The 12058-nt window shown below is 36.1% G+C and overlaps 1 protein-coding gene across 2 annotated transcripts in view; it reads left to right on the plus strand.

The window, feature by feature from the left end:
• Nucleotides 1–1454: 1454 nt before the first annotated feature.
• Nucleotides 1455–12058, plus strand: part of LOC144977682 (RING finger protein 151-like) — a 19866-nt gene continuing 9262 nt past the window's right edge. The window contains exons 1-5 of one of the 2 annotated variants that reach the window (XM_078923130.1): nt 1455–1956; nt 5979–6103; nt 6655–6825; nt 7532–7598; nt 9186–9281. In XM_078923130.1, the coding sequence (XP_078779256.1) occupies nt 6014–6103; nt 6655–6825; nt 7532–7598; nt 9186–9281 (424 nt within the window). In that variant the 5' untranslated portion in view covers nt 1455–1956; nt 5979–6013. Of the gene's footprint in view, nt 1957–5952; nt 6104–6654; nt 6826–7531; nt 7599–9185; nt 9282–12058 lie in introns of both variants that reach the window. The other variant, XM_078923131.1, reaches the window with a different exon arrangement.

Genomic DNA, 12058 nt, shown 5'->3' on the forward strand with positions numbered 1-12058 from the left:
CACTCAACAAAACTGATATCTGTCGTTATCAATCAATTCAACAAGAGCTCCTCCACTCAACAAAACTGATATCTGTCGTTATCAATCAATTCAACAAGAGCTCCTCCACTCAACAAAACTGATATCTGTCGTTATCAATCAATTCAACAAGAGCTCCTCCACTCAACAAAACTGATATCTGTCGTTATCAATCAATTCAACAAGAGCTCCTCCACTCAACAAATCTGATATGAGGACGAGTTCCTCCAACAACCAAATAATGACTATCCATGCCATTCACCATCCTGTCATCTTGGATGCTTTTCATAATATCATTATTTGTTTGTTTGTTTGATGAACTCGTCGTCATCTGTTATTGTCGATCAGTTAAACAAGATTACAGTCAACGCTTCATGACTACCTGGCGATCGATATTGTTCAATAATATACATGCTGTGAGCTTGGCTAAGAAGCTCACTACATTGCCATCCGGAAATATAACGGACCAACACATAAAACGATGTGTAACGTTGAACGTTTATAGTTTGGTTAATACAGTTTAGTGAGAATGAATAACTCATAAACATGGATTGCAAAAAACAATAACAAAGACCCGACTGGTATGTTGACTTTGGATGTCAGAAGTTGCGAGTATTCTATCTAATCGCAAACATCAATTGGCTGTCTCGTTCAATCAATTGATACCGTTCAATATACAGCAATCTTTGTTTGTTTGTGTGTGTGTTTGTTGTTTAATTAAATCGTCTTCTGGCTTTATCAATTAATTAAACGAAAGCTCCAATCAAGAACACGTGACGATTTCTTGGCTGTCGGCGACAGCCAGTGTGTACCTGTTCAACAATACACACAAGGATAGAAGACAGTGTGTACCTGTTCAACAACACACACAAGGATAGAAGACAGTGTGTACCTGTTCAACAACACACACAAGGATAGAAGAAAACCAAAACAAACGAAGTTGATCGATTGTCCTTGAAAGCCTTGACACATGTGTTATGATATCAATTACCTTCGACGTGTCAAGGAAGACTTGAGGTCTATGAGTGAGGAGAGAGAGAGAGAGAGAGAGAGAGAGAGAGAGAGAGAGAGAGAGAGAGAGAGAGAGGGGGGGAGGGGGAGAAGGAGATTTGGGGAAGAAAGGCAAAGAGGGAGAGAGAGGGGTAAAAAAACATTGAGAGAGAGAGATAGATAGATTGAAAGAGAGAGAGAGAGAGAGAGAGAGAGAGAGAGAGAGAGAGAGCTGGTGAGATATAGATGGAGATAGATAGATAGATATAGAGAAAGAGAGAGCTGGTGAGAGATAGATGGAGAGAGAGAGAGAGAGAGAGAGAGGGAGAGAGAGAGGTGAGAGGCAGACCTGATTGCAACGGCACCACCACCCCCACCGCCCACCACCGCCAACAACAACAACAATATTGTTAGCTCGAAAAAGGCGGACATGGCACAAGTGACCTAAATTATCTATAAATATTTTTGGCAACGTGGTTGCCATTCCAATCGACTTCAATAATAATAAATAATATTATTGTACTGAGGAATTATTCATTGCTGTAAGACACAAGCGGATGGTCTTGTTATGAATTTATATAAACTTAATTTATTTCACGTTGGAAGATTTCTATTGTCCTATTTACAAGATTTCATTTATTGTTCTATTTACAAGATTTCATTTGTTCTATTTACGAGCAACAAAGCAAATGATAGAGGAGTGAACGGACTACCTCTAATTTACAGTGTTTACAGTGCTTGCTTCACGTCCAAGTGTTTACAACCAGGAACCCTTTACATTGTAAATAGTGACGTCGTTTTCAAGAAATTCGTGACACGTGGAATGTTTTTTCGTTGGAGATTAGGATCATTTATTTTATGGTGCAATTTGATTGGCTGTTCGTCGGGTGTCTTATAAATTCTTATTGCGATAACCTTTCATCTTCGTGTTTTCGTTAAATTAAAAAAGTAGGTATTTATTATTATTTTTATTTTTTACATTCTCTTGACATCATCATCATTATTATCATTACCATTATCTCCACCACCACCAAGATCATCATCATCATCATCATCATCATCATCATCATCGTCGTCGTCGTCGTCGTCGTCATCATCATCATCATCATCATCATCATCACCATCATCATCATCATCATCATCATCATCAACATCGTCATCATCATCATCACCACCATTCATAAAGACGTTGCCCTACCCATCTTGCCTTGAGTACATCAATCAGTGCCTGTCTCATCTCACCCACCTCCATGACTTTGTTTTCTGTCCTAATACAACTAGATATAGAAGTGGCCATTTTCTTGATTTTTGCGCACAGTGTATTTCAACTTACAATCAACTGCTTCAGTCGTCTATTTCCACCTTTCATATTTCATTCATTTAACAAAAAGCTTTTATATAGAGCAATATCCATTAAACGTGCTCAAATCACTTTATAATGGGTCCCTAGCCAACAGCAACACGCAACATGTAGAACGAGACATGACGCCTGTTAGGTGATATTACAATTTTTCCGACAGAGGCAACGCTGTTAACGACCAGATTCTCATTTTACACCTGAGTACAGTGAGTGAATGTGAGTAAAGAGCCTTTTCCAAGGACTCAACTATGCGCCGGGCGAGGCTCGAACCCAGGTCTTTCCGATCCGAAAGCGAGTGTCATACCACTAGACTGAAACATGGAGTGATTACTTACATCTATCTCCACCCCCTATCTCTATCTCTAATATATATATATATATATATATATATATATATATATATATATATATATATATATATATATATATATATATGTATATATATATATATATATATATATATATATATATATATATATATATATATATATATCCATCTATATCTTATCTTTACGCCTCTTGATGAATAGTCCATCTACAAGTTTTTCTATTGCATTACAAAAGTATTGATATGTCTGCCTCAATTTCTCCAACTATCGTTAAATACATTTTTGTTTTTCTATTTCCCTCAAGCCACCACCTCCCCTCACCCCCTCCGCCACCACCTCCCCTCACCCCCTCCGCCACCACCTCCCCTCACCCCCTCCGCCACCACCTCCCCTCACCCCCTCCGCCACCACCACCCCTCTCACCACTTCCAGCAACTTTTTAACAAAATGAATAAAAGCATTGCACTTGTTGTGGCGAAATTCTAACAAAGGTTAAATGAAAGGTAACTGTTAACTGATTGCAACGTAATTCCACGTCTCGGTAAACCAGACTATTCAACACATTGATACAAGAGACAGCATTGAAGAGAAATAAAACGTTTATTGTCATTCAAACAAATATTATTTCCCAAACCCACTTTAGGAAATTGACACAGTGCTTGCGTTCTTCATTAATGAAACATACGCTAATAGTTTTTAAATAGTTTACCTAGACACCTCTATATTTACTCTTGACAGAATTGTGTTTTGGCATAGACGGTCTACCTTGAATCTTGATTAAAATGAAATAAAAAATCAATAACAAAATGTTCACCTTGAGAGGGAATAATAACATTGCAAGCATAAGCAATAATTAATTCTAAATATAGATGGCTGTATATTTAGTTTAGAGCTCCCTTGTTAAAGAAATAAATAACAATGTGAAATTGAATGTAAGCTTCAATTTAATATATGAGAACAGATAAAATGGACGTTTCGGTTTTCCCCTTTGTCAACTTTATTACTACCACAAAATCCCATTCGTCTGTAGTGTTTCATTCATTCTGTTTTGTTGATTAAGCTTACATTCAATTTTACATTGTTATTAATTTCTTCGAGCTTCGAGCAGCAACATTTACATTACTTGTTAATAAATCAACCCCAGAAAGAATAGCAAAGTCAAAGATTTGAACGGACGAATACAGTGAATGTATAAAAGCCACAAAATTCTACCTGTGTAATCTGTCCACGTCGATTAGGAATATCAATCTAGATAATAAATCCAGTGGTGACGAATAAGGAAATCAATAGATATTATATACCCCACGTTAGAGACAATGTTATACATGCACGTAGAATATCTGGATTAATGATTATACTTCTCATAAGTAACGATAAAATATTAATGGCGATTTGTTCTTTCTCGCTGTACTTGCGAGCAATAACTAGACACACAATTCAACGTGCCCTCTTCTTCTTCTTCTTCTTCTTCTTCTTCTTCTTCTTCTTCTTCTTCTTCTTCTTCTTCTTCTTCTTCTTCTTCTTCTTCTTCTTCTTCTTCTTCTTCTTCTTCTTCTTTCTTCTTCTTCTTCTTCTTCTCTTCTTCTTCTCTTCTTCTTCTTCTTCTTCTCTTCTTCTCTTCTTCTTCTTCTTCTTCTTCTTCTTCTCTTCTTCTCTTCTTCTTCTTCTTCTTCTTCTTTCTTCTTCTTCTTCCTTCTTCTTTCTTTCTTCTTTCTCTTCTTCTTCTTCTTCTTCTTTTCTTCTTTCTTCTTCTTCTTCTTCTTCTCTTCTTCTTCTTCTTCTTCTTCTTCTTCTTCTTCTTCTCTCTCTTCTTCTTCTTCTTCTTCTTCTTCTCTTCTTCTTCCTTCTTCTTCTTCTCTTCTTCTTCTTCTTCTTCTTCTTCTTCTTCTCTCTTCTTCTTCTTCTTTCTTCTCTCTTCTTCTTCTTCTTCTTCTTCTTCTTCTTCTTCTTCTTCTTCTTCTTCTTCTTCTTCTTCTTCTTCTTCTTTCTTCTTCTTCTTCTTCTTCTTCTTCTTCTTCTTCTTCTCTTCTTCTTCTTCTTCTTCTTCTTCTTCTTCTTTCTTCTTCTTTCTTCTTTCTTCTTCTTCTTCTTCTTTTTTCTTTCTTCTTCTTCTTCTTCTTCTTTTCTTCTTCTTCTTCTTCTTTTTCTCTTCTTCTTCTTCTTCTTCTTCTTCTTCTTTCTTCTTCTTCTTCTTCTTCTTCTTCTTCTTCTTCTTCTTCTCTTCTTCTTCTTTCTTCTTCTTCTTCTTCTTCTTCTTCTTCTTCTTCTTTTCTTCTTCTTCTCTCTTCTCTTCTTCTTCTTCTTCTTCTTCTTCTCTTCTTCTTCTTCTTCTTCTTCTTCTTCTTCTTCTTTTCTTCTTCTTCTTCTCTTCTTCTCTTCTTCTTCTTCTTCTTCTTCTTCTTCTTCTTCTTCTCTCTTCTCTTCTTCTTCTCTCTCTTCTTCTTCTTCTTCTTCTTCTTCTCTTCCTTTCCTTTTCCTTTTTCCTCTTCTCTTCTCCTCCTCCTCCTCTCCTCCTCCTCTCTCCTCCTTTCCTCCTCCTCTCCCCTCCCTCCTCTCCTCCTCCTCCTCCTCTCCTCCTCCTCCTCCTCCTCCTCCTCCTCTCTGTACGTAGTATAGTATAGTATTATAGTATATAGTAGTAGTAGTATGTAGTAGTAGTAGTAGTAGTATATAGTAGTAGTATAGTAGTAGTAGTAGTATGTAGTAGTAGTAGTAGTAGTAGTAGTAGTAGTAGTAGTAGTAGTAAGTATAGTAGTAGTAGTAGTAGTAGTAGTAGTATAGTAGTAGTAGTATAGTAGTAGTAGTAGTAGTAGTAGTAGTAGTAGTAGTAGTAGTAGTAGTAGTAGTAGTAGTAGTATGTAGTAGTAGTAGTAGTAGTGTAGTAGTATAGTAGTTAGTAGTATGTAGTAGTAGTAGTAGTAGTAGTAGTAGTAGTAGTATAGTAGTAGTATAGTAGTAGATAGAAGAAGAAGAAGAAGAAGAAGAAGAAGAAGAAGAAGAAGAAGAAGAAGAAGAAGAAGAAGAAGAAGAAGAAGGAGAAGAAGAAGAAGAAGAAATCAGTATTATTTGTTACCCCCCCCCCCCCTCCCCTCCCTTTATGAAATGAAAAATAGAATAGAAACTTGTAGTCATACCGGACAATCTTCTACTTCTCATGTAACTTATAAATCTTTATAAACTTGAGTTTTCACCCCCCCCCCCCCCTTTCTTCTCTTTCTAATTATTAAATTGTCTTTTACCTTTATATCCTTGCAGCAACTGGTAGTTTTTCTATTTTTTAGGTCACAGAACTCTGTTTGACTCATTCCCTCCCTCCATGGGTTTGGATACAGATCGCTTCCAGGGAGACGTGAATGAAGGACTTCTGTGCTGTATCTGTAAGGACGTTTTTGAAGATCCTCTGCAGGTAGAGAAGTATAGCCATTTGTTTGTAAGCAAAAACAAACAAACACACACACACACACACACACACACACACAAACCAAAAAAAAAAAATTTTTTAAAACACCAGAAAAAAACAAAAACAAAAAAACACACACACAGAGATTAATAATGACTGTCGGTAGCCCTACAAACAAACCAGGAATCTTTCAAAAGACCAAGTGGACATGTTATTTATTTGTTTATCTAACTGCATATCTGTCAATACTTAGCAAATGAATAGAAAGATAGATCGATAAATAGATAGATAGATAGACAGATAGATAGATAGATAAATAGATAGATAGATAGATAGATAGATAGATAGATAGATAGATAGATAGATAGATAGATAGATAGATTTAGATAGATAGATAAATAAACAGATAATAAATGAACCCGTTACTTTTATACTCGTATAATTTTTCTCTCCAAAATCACTACCGACCGCCATTGGAATATCCTCCATAACATCATTGTCTGTTCACAAATTTTCACTTTAATAACTTTTGTTCCTTTCACTTTTTTTATACTAAGGCACCATGTGAGCACGCGTTTTGTCGTGCATGCATCCAGGGTTGGTTGGTGAACGAGTGCACATGTCCTGAGGACAGAAGACCATTGTTCGAGTCCGACCTTCGACCTCTTCATCGATACATGAGGAACGACTTGGACCGGTTAAGGATACGTTGTAGATTTGTAGCCCAGGTTAGTGAAAGAACCAAAACAAACAAAACGTTCAGCTTATATATAATGCTCAAAACTAAACGTGCTCAAGTAATAACAATACTTACAATTATAAAAATAGGGGAGGTCTTCCGAAAGCTCCTAGTGCTAAGGGAAACAACTCAACTAACCCTCAGAAAAAAATAAAACCTAGTAGGCTACCTTTATCTTACCCTAATAGGAAAAAACAAACACCCTATCATCTTTACTAAGACTGGAAACTAACCCCAATAGGAAAAAAAAAAATCCTCCGACCTCGAACTAACCCTAATAGAAAAAAAAACAAACAAACCGAGGACTGCTTTCAATACTTCACAAATCAAAATGGAGGCCGAGAATCAAAACAATGGTCAAATTAGAAAATTTTTAACTTTCACAAATCTATCAAGGTTTGTTCTAGAGTTTTTAAAATGTTTCTTTATGATGACGAATTGAATAAATAAACACATGACAAAAGATCCACGGTGAAAATGCAAATTGAAAGAAATGCTAGCGCTAGGAGCTTTCGGAAGGTCTTCCAAAAATAGTTATCATCAACATCACCGCCGACACCAACGCATTCCTCTTCATGACAATAAATACAGTGTATCATCAAAAATTCATCTTATCTCGTAGATATCTAACTTTTCTTTCTTCTTCTTCGAGTCGAATAATTGATAGAATAAATATAAAGTTTCTCTTGTTCCAGGGCTGCCAAGAAATATGTTCCCTTGAAGTACTTCAATGCCACGAAAACAACTGTCACCATGCTGAAGGTTTGAATAATAATAATAATAATAATAATAATAATAATAATAATAATAATAATAATAATAATAATAATAATAATAATAATAATATAATAATAATAATAATAATAATGATAAGAAGAAGAAGAAGAAGAAGAAGAAGAAGAAGAAGAAGAAGAAGAAGAAGAAGAAGAAGAAGAAGAAGAAGAAGATTTCTTTAGCGCCTTTCGTCGAAACCTCAAAGCACTTTTTAAAAAAAATCATGTCTGATGATACCTTACCCTTAAATCTCTCAGCGCCACGAGGCATATCAGGCCTGGACATTTTCCTTCCATTTCATTCAATCCTTGGCGACGTGTACTTATATGCAGGTCTGATATACGAACCCATTCGATCATTCTCTCGGATGTCACAATATAAACTTTTCAGTGGCCATTATAAAAATCGCACAGCGGCACTAATTTACGATCGTGCGTGTAATGGATACTGAAGAAGAGTGCCGCTATGCGTTGTTTATAGATAGTTCGAAGATGACGTCACTCAGGTCTTTGTTATTGTTTTTTGCCTGCCGCGTTAATGAGCAATGCTCACTGAACTGTATTAATCCGTCTATAAACGTTCATGGATACACACAGTTTTGTGTGTTGGTCCGTCATACTTCCGGATGGCAATGTTATGAGCTTCTTAGCCAAGCGCATACTATCTATATTATGGTTCACGGAAATGTTTACATTGTGACATAATCCGAGAAAATGATCACGTGATAGATACGCTTATGTGATGCATGACACGTGCTAAACCTTTCTGCTATGTCGGAATAATTGACCTCAGTAAAAACCTCGACTGCACACGTGACCGTTACAGGTTCATGCAATTGCTTCACCAACTGATGTTTCGGAGCCCACTTCTCTATGAAAATCCATCGTCTTACCTTCAAGTCTAGGCTAAGAACGAAGCGTGGATAAGAATGTAAAGACCCAAAGAAATGAGTAGACCCTCTTGTTTGTTTGTTTTGGTGATGATTCAGATTGCCAAACGAAAAACAATTTGCAAATCCAACACTCATAGCCTAGGATCGACGTATACGTCTCAGCAGGTCTGATAATCCAGATTGTTATAGTCGCATTGTTGTAATGGATATTTCAATATTTGATCCTACTACTACTAATGGCAAATTGGTCATTTTTAGTCCAGATATATAATTACTATTTTTCCGCCATGAAAATTACGAATTTTTGAAGGGCAGCTAGATTTTTTTTTACATCATGCGGCCATGTGGTTTTGTGGTATGTCACTTCAGATCGGAAGACCCAGGGCTCGAATCCTGCTTTGAGAGGTGCATAGTTAAATCATTGGAAAAGGTTGTTACTCACATTCTATCACCTTTACAATGCCGTTAACAGTGCTGTCTCTGTCGGGAAAAAATCTAATATCGTACAGCAGGCGTCGAGTCTCTACATGTAAAATGTTGCATTTGACCAGGGGATCCCTTGTAAAGCATTTTGAACGCGTTTAGTAAATAAGATTCTCTATATAAATGCTCAATTAAATAAGTAGAGTGTTCCATTCGCCCGCCCATCCACGTGCAGACTCCGATATTTTTCTCTATTGCAGTGACTTGCCCATACGCCACTTGCTCTCTGACGATGACCAGACGAGAGTTACAGGAACACGTTCTTCTTTGCCACTCATCTGTATCAGCCTTGACAGGTATGGCCAGTAGGCGTTATGGAGAAAATCCACTACATACCAAATCATTGTTATTCGCATAAATAATGATTGTACTATTTGCGGCTATGTGGTCTTGTGATGTGACACTCGCCTCGCTCATCGCATAGTTGAGTCCTTAGAAAAAATACTTTTACTCACATAGAGAGTATTCCATAATACTCTCTTTCAGATTGGAAGGTCCTGGGTTCAAGCCTCGCTCATCGCATAGTTGAGTTCTGAGAAATCGCTCATCGCACAGTTGAGTCATTAGAAAAGGCTCTTTACTCACATTCTCTCATCGTACTCAGGTATAAAATGAGTACATGGCCGTTAACGGCGTGGTCGCTATCGGTAAAAAATTGCAATTTCGCTTAACAGGCGTCATGTCTCGTTCTACATGTTAAGTGTTGCTTTTGGACAGTGATCCATTGTAAAGAGCTTTGAGTCCGTTCAGTAATAATATATTTGAAGCCATTATATTCATTTTTGTTAATTACTTCTTATAAAATTATCATTGATTGATTGATTTGTGGGGTGATGAATGGATGGGATCAATCAAAAGCGATATATATTATATATATATATATATATATATATATATATATATATATATATATATATATATATATATATATATATAATATAAATAGTATCAATCACTTTTATCGGCCGTTTTCAAAAAAAAACCCGCCAAATTCGAGTCTTCAATTTTTTGAAAAGTCAAGTATTTCCAACATACTCATTATTTTGTGTATGCTTTCTATGATATGTATGCGACATAAAATTGTAATAACAGGGCTTTATGAGTTTCCAGTGGTCACTTATTCAAGTATTTGTGAATCACGATCCACATGTAACTCATTCCTGTTACGCTTATAAAATTATGTCACATTACATAAGTTAACACATTTTTGGACAAATATTGAAATAAAACATTGGAAAACAATAAACACAGAGCATTGATACTAATTCTGACAATAAAATGACATTTATTGTTTTACAAAAGGCATTCAGAAATCAGTTTTTTAAAACAAAGGATATTATTTGAGCAATCATCATCTCCAAAAATTTATAGGAAAATGACAAAAATAAAAATTGTTTACCATAGTCTAGGTATATAAGTGTTAAACCACCACAAATAATATTTCCTTTCAAGTATTTATATTTATCATGAAAAAAAATGAAAAAGTCATTCTTAACAGGAATGAGTTTGTGTAACAGGAATGAGTTTGTGTAACAGGAATGAGTTTGTGTAACAGGAATGAGTTTGTGTAACAGGAATGAGTTTGTGTAACAGGAATGAGTTTGTGTAACAGGAATGAGTTTGTGTAACAGGAATGAGTGGACGTAACAGGAATGAGTTTGTGTAACAGGAATGAGTAATTACAACATATTTATTCGAAAGGATTATAAATTCAATACGCTTAGTGATTGAAACTCAGAAGGGGACCAAATGGTTAGGGCGCCAATACATTGATTTGGGGCTTATGTTAGTAGAGACCCACAAAAGAGCACCAACACTGTTTGTTAACTTAACTCTAGGTTGAATCAATTGACTCAAGATAACTCTTTTGTGGCAGTTCGGAATGTTTGGATAAACAGACAAAAGAGGCATTTTTAGAAAGAGCAAGAAGCTGCCACATACCCATGTATGATTTTGGTTTACTTAATGACATAACGTTCAGTTTGAACATCTCTTCCAGGGTATCTTTATCACTTATGTGAACATCGGGAATATAATGGTCCAAGTTTGTGACAAAAAAATCAACAACTGTCTGGATGTTGTCATTGAGTGAAGTAAGGTTTGAATCTGACAAATTAAATAATGATCCTTGCGTAAAGCCAGCTCTTGAATCAATCTTATTCGTATTTCGTCTGTTTGTGTGTCTTTGCCAAATGCATACACTGCATTACAGGCAGGCAGGCAATCCCCATCGGCTCTCACCTTGACTGGAAATAACTGTTTCCCATCACAGAGATCTAGGTATATCATTTGGAATGAAATGTGTAAACCTGTTGTCAATACCAATGCGAGTTTTAATTACACTTCTGCGGGCCCCAACATTTCACAAACACGTAATGTTTGATTTTCACATTCATCAACCACTTCATCAAATGATTTGTATTCATTCAATCTTTTGATAAAACCATTGTAATCGATTTCAGTCGGCATCACCTTAAGGTCTATGTCATCTTGGTCATGTTCATCCCTTGAATCACTGTTTAAGTCAACCGGTGCAACTTCAGGCGTGACTCCATCATTACCTTTGAAAACCTGTTGCTTCAAATCACTTTTTGAGAGTCATACCAACTGCCAAATGTTTCACGGATTTGTACATGTGCCTTCTGTTCCTCAAATGTTTGATGTCTTATAGGAGTGCAAAATGATATTGTGATGTTCTTCTCACTGAATTTTTGTCACCTTTCTTGTTTTTTTTCTGCTATCTTTCAAAAGTTTTCTAACAGCACGTCGAATAGGATCTCCATCTCGTCTTTGACGGTAAATTCGTTGGTCTTGGCTGACGTCGTGGCTTTTTTGGCCTTTATGAAGAAAACAAAATAAAACAATCGTTACAACAAAGCTATGACACTTGAAAATGAACAATAATATCAAGTTCCATTTCGCCACCCTCATTCCTGTTACAAAACAAGGTGTAACCAGAATGAAAGTCAAGAAACAAAGAAGACTATTATGTGATACAATGTCACATTTGTACAAGCGATACCGGGACGTTAAAATCATAGTAATAATCTAAAATATATCTGAGCCTAACAGG

This window comes from Berghia stephanieae, chromosome 7 (assembly GCF_034508935.2).
Source record: "Berghia stephanieae isolate SIO BIC M18660-M18661 chromosome 7, UCSD_Bste_1.3, whole genome shotgun sequence".
In the NCBI taxonomy this organism is placed as follows: Eukaryota; Metazoa; Mollusca; class Gastropoda; order Nudibranchia; family Aeolidiidae; genus Berghia; species Berghia stephanieae.